General features: G+C 37.8%; 1 protein-coding gene across 13 annotated transcripts in view; it reads left to right on the top strand.

The window, feature by feature from the left end:
* Positions 1-20695, top strand: part of HMBOX1 (homeobox containing 1) — a 137793-nt gene that overhangs the window by 48625 nt on the left and 68473 nt on the right. For 10 of the 13 annotated variants that reach the window (XM_081943795.1, XM_081943791.1, XM_081943790.1 and 7 more), the window contains one exon: positions 18299-18383. In XM_081943795.1, coding sequence (XP_081799921.1) covers positions 18361-18383 — 23 coding nt within the window. In that variant the 5' untranslated portion in view covers positions 18299-18360. Of the gene's footprint in view, positions 1-339; positions 433-5905; positions 5951-18298; positions 18384-20695 lie in introns of all 13 variants that reach the window. The other 3 variants (XM_081943796.1, XM_081943794.1, XM_081943793.1) reach the window with 2 other exon arrangements.

The following is a 20695-nucleotide window of genomic DNA, read 5'->3' as shown; positions in this document are numbered from 1 at the left end:
CTTTGTTTTTCTTGAGGAAGTTTTGCTTCTCATCTGGAAAGCTCTTGGATAAAGAAGCTTCTTGGATAAGAAGTGAAATGTCCTTAAGCAAAAACAAAGTCCAGTTGCCATTTGAAAAAGCACTTTTGGGACCTCCATGTTACAATGTTCCCTTCCATAACTGTTTTTTCTACTTCCACTTTTTTGACTAAGTCTTTCTAGTTGGTTACGTTCTTGTTCTTTCCTCCAGCTTCTGAAGGGGAGAACTCTGAGCAACACAGATCAAGATTTTCCTGGAGGGATACAGCATGGCAGAGTTTATCTTCCATAGTAAATAATACACCTTTATTATTTCTTTAGACACAACTTTGTGGTTCCTCACTAGTCCAGATACAAAATGTGTGCATGAAGAAGATGAGTGAATGAATGACTATTGAAGATGAATATTGTGAAGTACAGTATATTTTGATTAACTTTTAATTTAAAAATCCAGATGAGACTGAATTATATTGCTTAGTGACAGGCTAATTTTCATTCTTCACAACAGTATAAAAGAATATCCTTTTTTAGATTATGTATTTATTTATTAGATTTTTACCCTGCCTTCATTACATTATAAATAATTGAAGATGGTGAACATACCTAATACTCTTTCTTCCTCCAATTTTCCCCAGAACAATCCTGGGATGTGGGTTAAGCTAAGAGAGAGTGACTGGCCCAGAGTCACCCAGCTGGCTTTCATGCCTAAGGCAGGACTAGAACTCTCATTCTCTAAGGTTTTCTTAGCCAGTACCTTAACCACTACAACGAATAGATTATGGCATCTTTTGGGAAACTATCTTTTAAAGCAAAATGAAATGCATACCTTTAAAAGATTTTTGCTTGGATTAAGGAGGGTGAAGGTATGTCAATATATGTTAATTTCATGTCATTGAAGTAGCTACTGTCAGCTAAGTTGATGTTGGACGAAACAAATCTGTACCAAAAGAATACATAGCAGGTTAGGTAAAAACATCAGAATACAAGTTTTAGGAAATAGTCTGTTGACATTTACTGTGATTTAGGCAGATGTAGTGAGAAACCTGACTCAGTTAAAAACATAATAAAACTTTGCTTAGCAGCAAAAGATAACCAGAAAAGATTAGATGGGCTTTCCTAGTTCCTCAGCTTGAAAAAAACTCCTGAACTCTCTTGAATTCTACCAAAATTATTTCAAACAATGACTGGCGGAAGGAAAATCTTCCTAAAGTATTTTAAAGTTGAGATAGGGAGTCTTTCCTTCACAGTACTCTCTGCTGTATTAAACAAAGGATGTGTATATCTACATACCACTGATATATATGTGTGTTTACATACACAGACATCTGTCATTTACATACAATCTCTTTGAACCCTCTGAGCAGTCTTTCCTAGTACAAAATTATACTTGTTATATACCTACACTCTTCTAGCTTTCACCAACAACACAGCACCAAATCTTTCATCTATAGCAAAGCTCCCGCTATCTCAATTTTTCCGGATCATTGACAGTGATACTCAATTGATGGAATTAAACCAGGCATTCAGTAAACTGAACTAGCTACCCAATGAGCTGAATAGACAAATCAATAGAGCCTAATTGATTCCCAAAGAGGATCTATTAAAATGAAGACCATCACCAAAAAAACCTCAATTGATTGTCATCTGCAGCTCAAGCCACTCAAACACCTTATTAATAAGTACAAACCATAGTGGACACAGATACCCCACTTTCTCAAGCACTGAGGGGCAGACCCATTCTTGAGTATAGACAGCTACCCAGCCTAAAACGGAGTCTCATAAGCAACAAGAAACTACAGTACAATGCTGCTAACTTTGGAATCAGATCTTGCAAGAAATCCAGAAGTATACTTTGCGCCCACATGTGTATCAACAGCACCATCATAGGCCCTTAAAATTTCATACACAAATAAGAGGGACCTTCAGATTCTCTTACCCCAATGTAATATATAGGCCATCATCTGCCAACAGTGTCCCTTTGGATTCTACATTAGACATACAGGCCAGACTTCATACAAAATAATTGCTGGACACAAATTGGACCTCAGAACTCAAAACAAGGACAAAATGAATATTTTTTAACATCCCAGTTTATTTAATTGTAGATCTCAAGTTAACTTTTTTGGACCAATGAAACCTCACCAGTACTATAGAGCACAAGACTGTGAAACTCATATCAAAAAGGTTCATGCTATGTCAGGAGGTCTTCATAAATTCAATAAGCTTTTAACATATTACAGCTGTTAATTGATGAGGAACTTGCAATCTGTTGTACATGTAACCTACATCTGCATAACTATTCTGTCTTCCTCTGCCCCTTCCCGTGTCTCATCCCAGTTAAATCTTATATCGGTTTTAACTATTTTTTTTGCAACTGATGAAATGAGATACAATTCACAGAAGCGTATATGTTAGCCTTAAAATATACTATCACTCTTCACCTGATTTTGGCTCCCATAGACTAACATGGCTTTTCTCCTGCAGTAGGTGTAATTGTGATAAGTGAAATGCACTGGGAGTAGCTCTTGTCTTTCAACCTTGCAGTTAGAACAGGAGATTTTCCTAGCTATAATTTACTAAACTTTATTATGTAAGCTTATCAGAAACCTTATTCGTTCATTAACCTTAGGGAGGGTGGGGTTTCCGGAACTTCACAGTAGAATCTGGCCTTTAGTCTCCACTAGTCTTAACAAATCAGATTTGTTCAGTTTCATTCATTCAGATCACTAGGTTGTTGGGCATCATGACAGAAAAGATTCTTTTCCTGGGTCCCACCAGATGACATTCCTTAGAACTCTGATGGCATCAGGGTTTCTCAAAATTAATGTGATGTTTTCTAGATCTGAATATGACTTCTACCATCATTCATATTTCCACCCTCACCCTTGTTTTTGTACAGTACCAGTATGTATAGCCCTTTTACAAAGCATTAGAAGTTAGGCGCATGCCCTGGGGAGATTCCAATCTAAATATCAAGTGATATATATATCTTAAAGATATTTTGGATGGCAGGGTTCACATTCAACCTGGTCTGCTCATAGCTCTAAACAAGGGGGAATGATTAGAGCCTCCTTGGTGATCTGTCCTTCAAATTAATCCAAAACTTCCTTTGGAATGAATAACAGCTAGTTATCAGTCCATCTCCCTGAGGCCATGCCCCCTAGGGAATTGGAGAGGAAGGATATGCCCAGGGTGAGCAGAATGGCAAGGGAAATTCTACCCAAGCATAAGAGCTCTGGATCCTAATGGAGTACTTAGTGCTAATTTATTACTATATCAGTAGCACTGACTGGAAATTGTGTTTATTTTTTTGCAGTAGAAAGCAACACTTAGAGCTGCCTCCTATTTATTTTCATTGCTAATCATACTTTTTTTTTAACATGATGTTAAAATCTTATGCTTTAAAAAAAACACCAGGAAATGCCCCTTTTCCCACTTACATAACAATAGACAAAATGGCTTCTGTGTGTCCCACTCCTATCACAGTGCAAGCTACGCATTTTGTAGAACAAGGAGAACAAAAGTGAATCTTCTATTAGTCTCATCAGATTGTAAGCAGGATAGTTGAGTGTCTTCCCTAGATCATGTCTCAAGAGAGACTTACCAATAATTAGGGTTCTCTGAAACTGTTCATGAGAGTATCTGGTGCTCCTCCCCTTTTTCTCCTTTGGCAGGGTGTCGCCACCCCATTAAGGACAGGGATCAATCCTTTTTTCAAAAAAAAATATACATGTAATAATACTAAGGTCTTCCTTGAAGTGAGATAATGGACATTTTTAAGGGCAAGTCTTTTTTACAACCTTATTTAATTTCACGGTGCTGAGATAGCATTTCAGGATATTGTGGGTACCATGTTATTGACTCTGGTATTACTTACACATAACTTTTTTATTTATTTATTCAGTTTATAGAGTCTGGGCAGCTCACAGGTTACAATAACCAAAAATAAAACTCATATAAACAATAATGATTTAAAAACAAGTGAAAAAATTTACAAAAACCATAACATGCAGGAGAGTGCTATCTAACAGCTTTGAAACAATGAACATATTGAGGCTCCATATCTCCACAGGATCCCCAGGCCCAAATGGCAGATGTTTATAGGGACTCCCAAAAGGCCCATCTGGCCTTAGGAGGGACGATGTTCCAAAGGGCAGAGGCCATGACAGAAGAGGCCCTCTTGAATCCCATCAGATGAAACTTCTGCTGCAACTGATGGGATAGGTAGATGTAACATGGGAGAGGTGAACCCTCAAATATCCCAAACCTCATGCCACATACGGCTTCATTGGTCAGAACCAGCACCTCGAATTGAATTCAGAAGCAAACTAGCACAGAAGCAACTAGCGCAGCTTACGGTGCTTTGATCTTGGAGTTCATATAGCTGCTCACACTGCTGCTTTTTGTACCAGCTGTAGCTGGTGCAGGAATTATGAATCCCAAAGGACCTTCAGATTGCTTCACCCCAATGGTAAATTTCTGGATCTTGAAGGCCCCCAAACTCAAAGCCACTCAGTCTTGCCAGGATTGAGTAAAAAGCCTGTGGTTGTCCATTCAAACTCCCACAGCCTCCAAACACCGAGACAGACAGGACATCAACAGCATTGTGTAATTTGCCAGGGGCAGAGATATGTAGCTGGGTATCATCAGCATACTGATGGTACCACACCACATAGCGACAGATGATTTCACCCAATGGCTTCTTATGGTGGTTATAAACATGGTTGAGAAAAATTACACAACATGATTTAAATGTATGGAAAAACAGATTGCTGCATTTTCAGACAGACAACTGAGCTGGATATTTTTACCTCCTCTTCCCTGCTGATTAGTTCCTAAGGTATTCCTTTTGAATACTCATATTTATATATTAGTTGCTTACATAATTTACATTTTCTTGTTAGAATGCATGTTAGTCCTAGTTCCTTTAATTGAGAAATGACTCATATGGAATAGGTAAATATTGGGTTTCTCCAAAATACTGCCAGTGCCTTTGTCTTTTCAGTTTGAATACATTCCCATTGGAATAATGGAACAATAATGTCTTCTCCCAAAGCATCTTGGCAATAATGTTGATTATTTACTTGTTAAGAATACATGAAACTTTTAATTGAAAATGCATTTTACTAAATTGCTAGTAGTAAGCTATTTGACAATTCCGTTTTTCTCCCCAAAATCCTTTTAATTATAAATTTACTCCTCACTGCAGAACTAAACTTACAAAATGATGCAGGTAGGCAGATAAATTTAATATGCACTTAATCATCTTCAAAGTTTTATTTTAATATAACTCACATATTTCAATAAATAAAACAATTTTAATATTCCCTAGCTAAGGATGTAAATAGCTTTCTATTCACAGGCACTTCTCAAAAGATCCATCAAATTCTTCAGAGGAGTAAAGTTGTTGCTAATTACTTTTGATCAAGGGCACAACAATATTACTATATCAATCTGTTGAAAGTCATCTGAGTAACCTTAGTTTCTCTCTCTCAGCCCAACCCATCTCACAGGGTCGTTGTTGTAGGGAAAATAGAAGGAGCAAGGAGGATTAAATGTGTTCACTGCCTTGAATTATTTGTAAAAATAATAAAGGTGGAATATAAATAAATAATGAGCTGTGGTGACGCAGTGGTTAGAATGCAGTATTGCAGGCTAATTCTGCTGACTGCCAATTGTTTGGCAGTTAGAGACACAACGGCTCAAGGTTGACTCAGCCTTCCAGCCTTCCGAGATGGATAAAATGAGGACCCAAATTGTTGGGGGTAATTTGCTGTTTCTGTAAACCGCTTAGAGAGGACTACAAAGCACTGTGAAGTGGTATATAAGTTTAAGTACCATAGCTACTACTTTTCTTTTCTTTTTTATGGCAATGCTACAATTGTAGCCAAAGTTCCTGTTCCCATGCAAAAATCTGCTGCTTCTATTATGGGTAAGTTTTTAATCTAAGCATTCTGATTAGGTATTTAGGTGTTAAACTATAGGTCTGTATTGTAGCCCTGTACACATTTATTTAAATATGTCCAGCAATAAGCAGTGGAGCTAACGTTATGAAAAATATTCTCAGATCTCAGTTGAACAAATTGGTAGACCAGGAAGAAGCACTGATGATGTTACCTAGTTTGGTAAACAAATTCAGAGGGTACCAAGAAGCTCACAAATTTGCAAGGATAGTAATTGTGAGGATTGGTTGCCAAGTTTTATTTATTTTAATTTATGACTCTGGGCGGCTAACAAACATAAACATTAAAAGATAATAATAAGAAGTTACCATCATCAGCGTCATACCTGCCGAATGGTCACTGTACAAGGCAGTCACTAAACGAGGATTGCCTGTAGCTCCTATCAATTTTGCCTTTCACAGGTAGGCAGATTATTTTAGATGCTACATCTTTTTTCTGAGTAAATGTCTGCCTTCTGTATATAGTTTTTTTATTCCTTCCCATTTATTTTTTTCCTACAGCAAAGCAAGAAGACAAACTGTGACTATCACCAGGAAAGTTAATGGGGAAAAAAACAACTAAAATTAAAAGTTAGCAGCCTTTAAAATTAACGTGAGCTCAATTGAATATTAAATATTACCACTTGCAACTGGTGAAAAAGGAAGGCAATCACCTTAACTTAATTTATGTTTTGAAGAAAAGCATGAAACATAGTGAAGAAATTACCTATTATAATTCTTTTTCCATATTCATCAGACAGTTTTTAAAATGACAATTGACTAGTAAAGTATTAACAAAAGTCAGTATATCATTGCTGCTCCAAAACAGCCAGATATAACCAACATAACCAGATATTCATAGCCAAGTGACAAATAAAAACCGTTTTTACAAAAAAAACCTCCCTATTGGTCAAATGGCAACAAAGGGGCATGATATATATTAAATATATGAATTCAGAATAATTAAAGTGCTTGAAAATCAGTGAATTGCAGGCCTTTGCAGGATGTCTATATGGCAGCTTGGAGTGGGTGCTTTGTTGATCGGGCTGCATAGAGAAGATGCATGATATTTGTAAAAAAATGTAATATGTTTTTGTCCAGGAGGACAGGAAGATTAACTCAGCTGTGCATTTTTATCATAGCGAAGAAAATGATTTAAGATACATTTCTTGAAACTGCATTTGTTTCAACAAAATGGCGTGACATGAGTGATGTAATGTGAAAAGATTATTGTTATTTCAGGAGACTTAGTGCTGCTTTCAACATGTCCAGAATTTTGAAGTTATTTTTAGCACAAATTCCTACTAGCATAAATTTATGGTAGGCTTATTAACATGCAAATTAAGAATAGCTCATTTACTGCTACATCTTTGGGGGCCTATACATTTAGCAGCAGAAATGGCTTCTGTTTGTCCTGGGATTAGTCTTTTCTCTCACTTGCTGGCGTTTTTCCCCCTGTACCAATGGGATGCCTTGTTGATTCCTGCAAGTGCACAAAAGAGGCTGACATCAACTAAAAATACCCTTTTTAAATGGAAATGTAATATACTAAAACATGCATTGCAAAACAGTGTGCTTGATACCAATGTGAAGAAAACAAACAATGTAGAAAAAATGTTATATCATTTTGTAATTCAGTATACTATATCTTTAATGCATGGTATATTAGAAATATGTTTCTACCTTAAGTTATTTATAAAAGTAATAAAGACAGAATATAAATATATAAATAAAGTAATCTAATTACACTATTTAAAGTAAAGGACTTTTAAATGACCTTATTTCACAGGAAGGCAAACTACCGGGTAGTCCTTGACTTACAACAGTTCATTTAGTGACTGTTCAAAGTTACAACTGCACTGAAAAAAGTGGCTTATGACTGTATTTCACAGTTATGACCTTTCTAGCATCCCCATGGTCATGTGATCAGAATTCAGATGCTTGGCTGCTAGTTCATATTTATGACCGTTGCTATGCCCCAGGGTCATGTGATCTCCTTTTGCGACCTTCTGACAAGCAAAGTCAATGGGGAAGCCAGATTCACTTAACAACTGGGTTACTGACTTATCAACTGTATTGATTTACTTAACAATTGAAGCAGGAAAGGTTGTAAAAGGGGATAAAACTCACTTAACAACAGAAATTTTTGTCTCAATTGTGGTCATACGTCAAGGACTACCTGCACAAGTCCATTTTGATAAAAACATGTTATCCTGTGTAGAAATCTAAAGTGGCTTTGTAAGGGAAAAAAAAGCTCTTGAGAAAGCTCGGTTTCCAGTTTGCTACTCTGGTTACACTGTAAACAGTTTTAAAATATTGATTTTTTTTTAAGGTAAAAAGTGAGCTATTTCATTAAGTAATTTAGCTATTTTCCAATATTGAACTCTAGTTATCTTTTCTCTGAATTCACTTTTCACAGCTTATTTTAAAAAGGCTTTACCATGTTTATATTTTGATTTGCTCATGAGAATGGAGGTAAACTTTTATTGTGTGGGAGATATCTCTTTTCTTTCTGCAGTCACCTCTACTGGCACTTGGCAAAACCTTTGTTTACCAGGCCCAAGTGTATGCATTCAATAACAATATTCGTACTGCCCCTATTAGCATTGACTTTTATAATCTTGGATCTGCTTAGTGTATTGGATTTCAGGTCTCATAATCCATTATGGACATGTTCTTGGAAGTTAACATCTGGAGGGCTTCTGATAGGGAAGACTGTCCATATGGATGTCCATTTCCACTAAAGTTTTAGAAAGGGGCAAAGAACATAAAAGCATATATAAGAATCAGAGTACGTTCTACATATAGATACTTGTAACTGATCCAAGGAAGTGTTTTAAAACAAAAAGCTACTATAGACATTTCTCCAACGTTTTTGAAAAGGACTTGGACAAACTAGGACAAGCCCAAAGATGATCAGGGAACTGCTGTAGGAAAAAAATGAATATAGTAAAATATCTCAACAGTGGAATCAATTATTAAGAGAGGTTCCATGCCTTAGTGTACTGCCAGTTTGTAAGGAACTCCATTCCACCGATTCATATAATGCCCCTTGTAGTATAAACAAGAAATAGGGCAGTAGAATTTCAGGTTACCTGTCCACTGCTGGTTCACAACTTGTACCCATTGACTTTGTTGCCACCATCTATAAAATTCCCACATCAGTATGCCAGAGGCTGCTTAAAGAAAGCTAGCTGCATTATTTTATTCTTTAAATAGGATTGCAACTTTTTATTCTGGCTAGTAGCAATTAAGCTATTAATATTAACCAGGCAGTTAAGAGCATATGCATTTAGTACAATTGATTATTCTTGATCCTTTTATGCTGAACACAGTGGTAAAGATTACTTGATATGAACATTCCAATTATAATGACCCTGTTTTTTTGTCCTCTCAACAATTCTGTAAATCTGTAAATATTTCCTGATCTATGAAAGGGGAAATGATGAAGACAGACTTTTTTTTACATTTTTTTTCATTGACTTTATTGGCTGTATTGGCATTTAACAATAAGCCAGAATTTTGACACCCTCCAAGTTACTGTGAAAAAGTGCTTTCTGCAAGCTGTCTTTTAATACCATTGGTCAAACAAACCAATATATTAGTGGATTACTGCAACAAAAGAGTTTGGCTTGCTGCTCTGAAATAAAACTAAATAAAATATAGGTATTGGCAACCCAAAGTAATTATCAGAAAACCATAACCTGTTTTAGTATACCAAGGCTGCATGTGCAATACCCATAATTTGAAAAGAGGCATTCAAGAGTGATTCAGCTGTTTGTTACTTAAACTGAAAAAATGAAGCTTAGCTTTGAGAATAAAATGTGCGATGGGAATAATGCAGTGTTCTCACATGAGGCTACATTTATCGTGTGTGTATTTGTGTGTGTGTGTGTGTGTGTGTGTGTGTGTGTAGTGCATTAAAGTTCATGTCAGAGGAGGATTTCAACCAATGTCTTCAAGATTTTTGGCTTCATCACTGAGCATCTTTTTGATCAGGCACTGAGAACCATTAATGTGTGGACATTTTGTGGTTCTCAGGTCCTCAGCCTTTTCCTAGACCCCATCCCTTCTTTTTAGGACAGGTATGGAAGCAACTCCCCCCCCCCCCCAGTCAGTAATAAGCTCTGCCGTTCTTTGCTTTAACAGAACAGTGGGACTCACTTTAAAGTCTAATGGTGAATTTTCTGGGGGGTGGGGGAAACATCTAGGAAGAGACGGTGCATGTCTCTTCCTAAGGTACATGACTTTCCAGCCTGTTTTGGACATGGTAGTTAATCTATCTAGGTTTATCCGCTTATATTCACTACACAGAGTATTTTTTAATTCTACATTCAGGCCCTTCCTGGTTTACAGGAAATCAACATTGTTTCTACGTTTACAACCGTCTTTCCTTTACACAGTTTCCTTCCTGTACCTGATATGAAGTCCCAAGCCCTTGCTGCCTTTGTACAGCCAACAGCCAACAGATATTTTTATTCTCTTTGGAGTCCTTTATAATGCAACAAGGTAAACAAAATGGCAAGCTGACCTTTTTCCTCCTCCCTTCACATTCCAAACTGTTTCCGCTCCCTGACATCACCTCCTTCCTCCTTGGCCAGTATCATTTAATCCATCTATTCCTATCCACCCACCCATCCACCCCCAATTCCATGATGGGTTTTTTTAATGACTTTGTAAATCAGCCTAAGGTACCAAAACAAATGCTTTCTTTCCAAAGACCCCAATAATGTATGTCTGCCATTTCATTCTCGTCTAATCTAATTATTTGGTCGTATAATAAAACCAGATTTCAAGCAGATTTGTCAGCCATGACCTTCGCTTTTTATGAATCCAGGCAGGCTGTCCTCTTGTTAAATTATGCATTTCGAAGTACTGCCATATTTGTGCTTTTATTAGCCTGCCCCTGTTGAAATGCTTTCTGCAGCTCCCTTCCAAAATAATCCAATGTTAAATTTTAGTTAGGATAAAGGACCCAGTTATGTAAAGGTTAGGAAGGAATTGTCTGTGCCTTAACTGTTTTTTTTTTTTTTGCATCTGGTTCTTTTTACAATAGGTCTGTGTGTTGTTTTTAGGGGACAGAGATATATGTTGGGTGACCCTTATGTAGCCTGCATTAGGAGTTGTTAAATGATTGCTCACAGACCAGACTGACTCCCAAAGCAATTTTCTATTGCTGCTGCTGGACTTGCCACATTTTAATTAAATTGCAAGAAAAAGATTTTCTTGTAAACACATAAGATAGGTTAACCTTTGTACTGTAGATTGGCCTGTTTGTAAATATGAGTACAGATAGTCCTCGTTTAGCAACGGCCAATTGGAACCAGCAACTCGTTCGTTAAGCAAAATAAGTCACTAAAATAAAATCATGTGGTCGTGTCTATGCTTATATTTTTCTTTTGTTTCTTGCTACTTTCTTTTGCTTTGGTTCTTTCTCTTTGAGGACATTCTTGATATGGGCTAAATAAGCAAGGAAAATAAGAAGAAGGAGATGCTGCAAAGGTCATAAATTCAATTATTGGTCAGCTGTTAGGTTTTTGTTTTAAAGTGCTATTACTTCAAACAGTTACCTTTAAGCAGTTGCTAAGTGAGGATTACCTGTACACTTATTTTCTTCCCTGGTCTCAGCAACTAAGAGCTTGCTACTTTACAAACAGTGCAGCATCTAGTATCTTTATGCAGCTGTCAGGCATCCCAGCAAAACCCACAATTTCTGCTGTTCCTCCTTTTTGGTCTGCCCACTTGATTTGGATTTACGGTGCCTGCCCTATTGATTTTCCCACCAAGCTCCAAAGAACTTGATTTAATGTTGCTATGAAGCACTGCAGGAGAATAAAGTGGTAGGTGATTTTCTAGAGTCAACTCTGGTAAGCCCTGCATTGGACAGCAAATGGATAACAAAACAGTACTGTTATTAGAAGGCCCCATCCAAAATGCTTTCTAAGCTGGAACATGATTAACTTGCTCTGCCTAAAAGTGAACCAGGGTTGAAGCCTGGGCTCTTAAGTTGTTAGATCTTGGTACCTTCAACCATAGGTGTCCCAAAGGTGCTTTTTCAGGAGGCAACTGGACTTTCTTGTTTTTTCTTTTGAAGATGTTTTGCTTCTCATCCAAGAAGTTTCTTCAGCTCTGGCAGGAAAATGGCGAATGGAAGGATTTATATTCCTTGCACATAATACTTCCATTCCCCACTATCCTATCAGAGCTGAAGAAGCTTCTTGGATGAGAAATGAAACATCTTCAAAAGAAAAAACTAGAAAGTCCAGTTGCCTCCTGAAAAAGCACCTTTGGGACAACCATGACCTGGATGGTTGAGAATCTCTACAGACCTTCAACCACAAGCTCTGTCCTGATTGTGTTAATCAATTATTTAAAAACAAAAGAAAGGATTCCAGTTGAGTTTGGTTATAATTTATGTATTTTATTGAATTTATATTACCCCCTGTTTGCCCATGGCGAATTATAATTATAATTATCTTAATTCTGAGCTGGCTTTGTCCATATCCATTTTATCTAGGAATAAATAAGAATGGTTGTAGGGGTTTTTCCTACAACATTACCTATCTTTCCAATAACCTCATATGCCAGGAATTGGCAATATTTTTCAGGAAGTAAGCACCCAAGAGGATTTTTTTTTTTAAAAAGAGCATTATTCAAATCTGATGTGGATATGGATCTTGCATGAGTTACATGGGATTCTGGCATGCTTGAAAATCTCATGTAATCTTTCATGAAAACACTGAGAACTTACATATTTTTTAAGAATTTTATTTTTTGACTAACATACATAGAACATGAATCATAGGGCTGGAAGGGACCTCAGAGGTTTTGTAGCTCAGTCTTCTGCTCAAGGCAGGACACATTATGCCATCCTGTACAAATGTTTGTCCAGCCTATTTTTGGAAACCTCCAGTGATGGAGCACCCATGATTCCAGGAGGCATGTTATTCCATTGATTAATTATTAATACATGTTGATTGATACATGCCACTGTAAAGGCAGCTGCCCTAGAAAAGGAGAGAGAGAGAAATTGGCCAAGAATTTCCTAAATAAACCATAACAGAGTCAAGGTTTAAACAGTTCATTTATTTCACTTTGGCGTATCAAAGCACTTCAGTGATCCTTGATGACTGTTAATTGCCTGATGGCCTTATTTCTTAACAATATTTGAGTTTTGAGGTGGTACCAGTTAACATTTGGCTCAGTTGAAGGGCAAACAGGGGTGAAATCCAGCAGGTTCTGACAGGTTCTGTAGAACCGGTAGCGGAAATTTTGAGTAGTTCAGAGAACCAGCAAATGCCACCTCTGGCTGGCCCCAGAATGGTGTGGGAATGGAGATTTTGTAGTATCATTCCCCTGTAGTAGTGTGAGAATGGAGATTTTGCCATATCCTTCCCCTGACACGCCCACCAAGCCACGCCCACCAAGCCACACCACACCCACCAAGCCACGCCCACAGAAACGGTAGTAAAAAAAAATGAATTTCATCACTGGGGGCAAACAGTTCCTAACAGGTAATAATCAACAAGTAGAAGAACTGGAAACTTATGCTGCAATGAAGCTTTCGATATTTTGTTACCTCACTTGAAAATGTGCCAGTGCTGTATCTAAACAGAGGAGGGAAAAGTCATGCATATGTCTTCTAAGTCCAAAACTAAGCAGAGAACCTGAAGGAGGAAGCCAAAGGAGATCAGTGCCTTCCAGCACTTAGTATAGCCATTTAGAGGCCCTATTAGTATCTTAGATTTCCTGCTGCCTCGCAGAGCAAGCATCAATAGCCACTTAAGGGATTGTTTTTCCTTGGCTGAGAAGCTTTTGCTCTACTGCTTTGGAAGGTAGTTCTTGCCCTGGGAGGGGCCACAGTTCAATGCCAGAGCATTGTCTGGTGAAGCTCTTAAGTATATTTCCAGCATCTTTAGTTATCAAAGACAATGGGAAGCTAAGTTGAAAAAGTAATGGTACTTCAACTGTATGATCCAGTAGTCTAAAGTGGCATAAGGCAGCATTTGTCGTCCTATATCTAACAAGATTGTAGCCTTTTTATGGTGCAACCAGTGTGGTCATATGGATAGAAAAGCTGATGCAGGAAATGTGGGAAATTAAATGTATAGAATCCCTGGATGTTCATCTCAATAGATTAAGTTCTGATTTTGCTAACCACCATCGAGTGGCTGCTGAAGTCACAAAGACAAGCAACCAACGCAAGAAAGCAGCAGTTGGAGATGGACTCCCCTGTGTCAAAATATAAATTTGATATATTTCACCAAAGGAAACATACCGTGTGCAGTTTCCACTATATTTTTAAAAACCCAAGCCAACATAAACTCAAGAAGCCCATTTAGCTCAACATGCACACACAAATAGCAAAGAGTGACATCTGCCAAGACCCCTGGGAGTATTCTCTCCAAAGCCAAAATATTAATTTTATCTTTTTACAGCTTCTGTTTTATGTTGTTACTATTATTATAGTAATAACAGCGGTGTTCACTGGGTGTGGTCAAAAAGTCAAGTTGGCAGCCCAATGGTGCCATTGAAGCTCCACCCAATTTTAATGTGCATATCGTGGACAGAACTTTGATCCCTCCATCCTGTCCACCCTCTTGACTTTTCAACCAACCCCCCTGATTAATAAATAATAACAACGTCGTTTGCTGGAGGCAATGGATAGCCGTTCCAACTGCCCTGCCACTTTGATTTGCTTTCCTAGTTATATCGTTTGGCCCAAAGGCCTTCTAGAAAGAAACGAGGCTGGTAGTTGGGAACTGGAGCTTTCGTTCAAAGTTTTAAAAATTGAAAAGAGAAATCGAAGAAAGGGGTTTGCATGTAGAACCAGCATGCTTATATTTTGATTTCATCTTTGTCTTTAGACTCTTTGGTATTTAAGAGCCGGAGGTATTTGCCCATGAAGATATAAATTTAAAATTATGACTGGTACTAATACAGTAGATGAAATATGAACAATTTCCTTTTCTTTTTAAAAACATAATTCTGCACCAGGCGTTCTGGATCCTGTTGATTCCTTCTGCTCTGGAAATGCTGTTCGGTCTCTCTCTGCCATTTCCAAATTCTTCTGTGTAGATGAAGGACTAGAAACTTGTATTCTTTTATGTAAAAAAAAAAAAACCTCTGCATATTGTGTTCTAAATAAATGTGGGCATTTGTAGTATTTGTCTTTGAATTAATTGGCATACTCATGAAAGTGGAACTAAAATAGTAGGAAAAAAAGTAGGATGATTGCTGGGTGAAATCTTTGGTGGGAGGATGTTCTGTCTATTTATTGTTATGTGACGGTTTGAGTAGTAATGTGATTGCAAAATTTTAGACACTCATTCCCCAAAAGCTGCTCATTTGAAATCTGGGATCCTGAGCTGGAGGATATGTATTAATATCTGATAAGTGATTTCAGGGTCATGGTCTGGCTATCATAAAAGATGGAAATACTGTTAACTTCTTTAGAACAAGAAATAACTTTTGGTGTCTTCGTCGTGAAACTGCCTTTTGCATCTTAATGAATATGAGCTGATTCTTCGATACATACTGCATTCCTCCATTATGGTTTAAAGTGAATTAATTTTTTTGGCCGGTGAATCTTCCTGGGAACTGCACGTTTTTTGGTCTTCTAACTGCCCAGAAACTGGTTAAATAATAAAAAATAGAACCCCATTCTGAGAGGAAGTGTAGAAGGTGGAGGCAAAGGTGGAGACGCGGTACTCCAATATCTTAATTGCAGTCAAAGAGAAATGAACAAAACTGAAGTGGCTCCCAAGGAGATATTAGAAAATGCAAGTTGAAAATGAGAATGATTTAATGTCAAATGAGACAAATGCTGAGTTGATACTCCAGTGCCTCACGCTTCCACTTGTCCTTGGCATTGAGAAAATGAGATTTTTAATATCGGAAAAACAGATTGCCACGAAGGCTCATCCATTGTAAATTTGAGCTGCCTTTTAGAGCAGCTTTTAAACCGAGGATTGGATTGTTCATTCCATCCTACAGTTGCAGCTACGGTTGATTTTCATACTAATACAGAATTCCTCCCTCTTTTCTCCTCCACTCCTTTGCATACTATTTATGCACCAGAGAGGGAAGGAAGGCTGACTTCCTCTTTCAATCTCTGTTTCTCCCTTTCCTCCTCTTCCCCCCCTCCCCCCCTTTAACAAGTTAATTTCATTAATGAATAATGCAGACAGGACAAAGGTTTGTCAGGTTTAACCTCCGCATTAGTCATACAGATTAATGATACTTGCTGTTCTGCCTGGTTAATGCTAGGAAGACAAACTTAGATTCTGTTTGTCGGACTGAAAGGTTGAGGCCTTATGGTTTTGAAATGCCATGATAGGTAGGGGATATCCAAAAAACATACTGCCTGTTCTTCAGCTACTGGATTCCTTTGAAAACAAATGATACGGTGAAAAAGTGACTCTTTTTCATCATTAAGTTTGTAAGTCACTATGAATGTTTGGACTCTGTTTTTGTCTTTAGACTGCTGGCAGGGAAGAGGGCCCTGTCTACATTCTTAAGTCTTACATGTTTTCGCCAACTGATATTTAATTTTCACATTTTAAAGGTGCTGTACTATTTTTAAACCTGAGTTTGCAACTTCTTTTTCACTTATTAGAATGTTTGCAATCACTGCATGACATGCAGCAAGCTCAGCTACTCCGCAAGGGAATTTACATGGTAAATATGGCAGACAATGTAGGAAACAACCTTTACAAATGTGGCTATTGAGTCTGGTCAATATAATGGATATGTTACGGTGAAAGACCGAAATCTGGTGAATGTCGACATTCACCGGTGAAAGACCGAATATTTCATTACATTGTTTTACATTCGGACCTTTTAAGCGTCTTCTTAAGGATCGCAGGTTAAAAAAAAAAAAACTCCGCGAATAGAAGACGCTTAAAAGGAAGCGAGGAGCCGAGGTATTAGGGTAAGGGGATTAGGGTAAGGGTGTCGAGAGGATAAGGGTAATCCTCTCGACACCCTTACCCTAATCCCCTTACCCTAATACCTCGGCTCCTCGCTTCCTTTTAAGCGTCTTCTTAAGGATCGCAGGTTTAAAAAAAAAAACTCCGCGAATAGAAGACGCTTAAAAGGAAGCGAGGAGCCGAGGTATTAGGGTAAGGGGATTAGGGTAAGGGTGTCGAGAGGATAAGGGTATTTTCGGACATACACCAAGCGACTATGTGAATGTCGACATTCACCGGTGAAGGTCCGAATGTAAAACAATGTAAGGAAATATTCGGTCTTTCACCGGTGAATGTCGACATTCACCAGATTTCGGTCTTTCACCGTAACAGATACATATCTTCCGATTTCCTAAATGGACGGGTTACCGAGGATGTCAGGAATGGGTTGCTACTGGCATTATTGCCGCTCAATTTTTTTTGATAACGTCATCAACACTGAACTAGTTGGCCTTTGGCCTGATCTAACAGAGATGTTTGCATTCTATAGCTTGATCAAGCTGAGGGACTTTTTCTGATGTTTGTGGATTCTTTTTTTAAACAAAACAAACTATTGAGCCTAGGCAGGGGGTTGGACTAGAAGACCTCCAAGGTCCCTTCCAACTCTACTATTGTATTGTATTGTATTATAATCATGTTAAAGTTCTTGGCAATTGTGAGATCCATAATGTTGCTCTAGAAATAAAAAGAAATTCCAGGCATGAACTGCTCCTCTTTTAGTGGCCCCTTGAAAAAAATATTTCAGTCTAGTCAAAATCAAGGTAAAAAGCTGTTGTGTCTGCTTAATATCCCTTTTAAATTTAGATATCTTTGCAAGATGTTTATTTCAAATCTTATTCATGTTTCTTATTAACTTCTTAGGTGATCTGAAAAAAGGCTCCCTCTTTTTTGCCATTTTTCTGCAAATATTGGAGAATTGTTAAAATGTACCACCATTATTTTTCCCCTCTAGACTTGATATGCCCAATCTTCCCATTCTTTACTTGTGATATGTTATTCCTGCCTTATTTAATCACTCTTGTGGATTTCTCTGGATCTTATGTTGATTTGTTATTCTAAAGCTATACATCGTTCTGAGCAACTGGCATTTTAGTTCTGTATTTTATTCAATAATTATAGCTTTGCAACCCATCAAGTCCAAATGCATTTATGTTGTGAGACACTGTAAAAATATTTCAAAAAGACCCTCCTATCCATCAGAGTCCTGTCTATTTTAAGACAGATTCTGACTTTAGTTTCTCAGTTTGGTAGAAAATGAAATAATCATTGCTTGTTTGTGAGGTGTTTGTTTAGATCTGTGCAATAATATGAAAAATAACTTCTGAGAAATTATGTAAAAATTAAATGTTCTCCTACTTATTTCTTTCAGAATGATAACAAATACTGAAGACCTCCAAGAGGCTTTCTGACCTTCCTCTCCCCATGTAAATTATGCTGAGAACCTTTCCAGTGGTGTAAGTACAACTATTTTTTCCTCTGTCTGTGGCCAAAGGCTTGAGAGCCCATAATTCTGTTAAGTTTGCAGACTACTGCTGAATTAAGGATTTCCTGTTGGCTGGCAATAATCGAAGTTCTAGTCTAATACATCAAAGGGCATCAGGTTAGGAAAGGCTGACCTAGGAAGCCACAAGAAGAATATGGATTTTATTTTTTGTGCTCTTTCATGCTGATGGTGTGGTTTGTATTTTACTTCATGAAAATTCCTCCCAAGCTTACAGAAATGTGGTCGTGTGACAATGATTTTCATTAGCTTTATAAAGAGTATCCCTATAACATGGATGCATCCCAGCCACTGGGCCAGTAATTAAAGGTTATAAGAAAGATTTTCCAGATAGTCTAGACTCCCTAGAGCAGGAGTGTCAAACTCAAGGCCCAAGATCCAAATTTGGCCTGCGGGGGGCTTAGATCTGGCCCGCCTGGAAACAGTAAAGGACCGGCCCACAATGCCTCTGCCAGTGAAAACAGAGCTCAGGGAGGCCACGCGTAGTCCTCACAAGCTCCATTTTAGCTGGCAGAGGGATGCAGGAGGCTGTCATGGAGCCACGATGAGTGACATCGAGCTGACTACGCCCACCCTGGCCACGTCCACCCCCCCCAAGGTTAAACACAACCCTGATGCCCCCCTCAATGAAATCGATTTTGACATCCCTGCCCTAGATAGTAGTAGCTCACTTATATTTGTTGTTACATTTATACAATTTTTCAATATGAAATTTTGGAAGAGTGCTTGTTTTATGAATGACCTACATTTGTTAGTCATAGATATTTCCATTTTACAGATTGCTTAAAAGGATTTGAACTTCAACTTGAGCATTTCTACATATGCAGCATGCAATAATTGTTTTTGTGATTGGTAAACATACAGATATAAAGAATTATGATTGGATGGCTCTAAGTAATAAACATTTCATTTGTTTATAGTGCAAGGAGATGAAAAACAAAGGGTTTTATTTGGCTCTACAGTGCTGTATTTTCAAATATCAGCTAGGTTATAGACTGAGAAAGTAGCCATTGATCACTCTGAAAAGTTCAGTTCTTTCTTAGCCAAACTAAGTTACAAATTGAAGCATACCATAGAAATATAGTACAGTCTAGAATGTGAATTTGTTAGTCATTTTTTCCCTTGCTGTGATGAGGGGAATCTAGGAAGGATTATAATGTTTCTTGCAGAGCAAAAGCTGAGGTTGCAACTAAATTGAATAGTAAGGATAGACCATTTGGTTTTAACTGGTCAGACTTTGCCTATGAAGGTTTCATAGTGCCTGCCAGTTGCAAGAACGAGTGCAGCATGCTGCAAGTTGCTTCTATGCTGAAAGAAGGCTGTGAAATTCAAATCTAGATGATTATAAATCCAGTTCCACAGTAGGATTCTAACCTGTTTGCTTGAAAATGCAATACACACCTGTGCAAACAAGAAAAACTGTTTTCTTATGCTGATTATTTCTCCTGGCAGATCATTAAGAAATGGATAAAGCAATCAGAAACAGGAATTATTAATTTTGCCTGATTTTATCGCCTTCTTCTTTATTCTTAGAAAGTTACTCCAGGACAGATCATTTGATCAACTTGCCTAAACTGTCTGCCTTCCTCTACTTATTGCCCTGCTGATGTACTAGACCAGGGGTGTCAGACTCACATTATCACAGTGGCATCATGTGACATATCGGGACTTTCCCCTCCCCTTTTCTAAACTGGGTGGGGGCAGGGGCAGCACGTGTTGCATCCAACCCATGGCCTGCGAATTTGACACCCCTGTACTAGATAATTATTTCCCATGTCCCCAGTTATTATTTATGATAGGGTATTAGAATGGCAAAGGTAGTATATTTTTGGCAGCAATTACTAGCCAGAGAATGAGTTTCTCCCCTGATCTTTTTAAAAGGAGGTGCCAGAGGTTATTTCTGGCAATTTCATTACATAACTCTAATTTCACCTGTGGCGATAGTGAAACTTGATGGTTGGTTGTTTCTCCATGTGAATCCAGAATATCTTGGGGACATATTGAAGATTCTTCTTCAGTGGAGTTTTGTGGCACAGAGGATCCTCATCTAGTCAAACTAAGGAAAAAGGGTTCCTGGGACATAAAATGTTTTTTATGCAAATTACTATTTATAATCTGTCCCATTTATACACCATTCACTGCTTTGAAAAGGCATTGTGTGTGCTGTTTTAGATTTAAGACAGTTTTATCCTAGGTTTCAAGTGAGTTCTCATGATTCATAGGAAGAAGAAGCAATAGATAAGCGAACCTTAAAAAAATATACTC

The sequence above is a fragment of the Natrix helvetica genome (assembly GCF_964273705.1).
Source record: "Natrix helvetica genome assembly, chromosome: 2".
Classification (NCBI taxonomy): domain Eukaryota; kingdom Metazoa; phylum Chordata; class Lepidosauria; order Squamata; family Natricidae; genus Natrix; species Natrix helvetica.
Note: the sequence above shows the minus strand (reverse complement) of the source record. Positions and strands in the feature narration are given on the sequence as shown.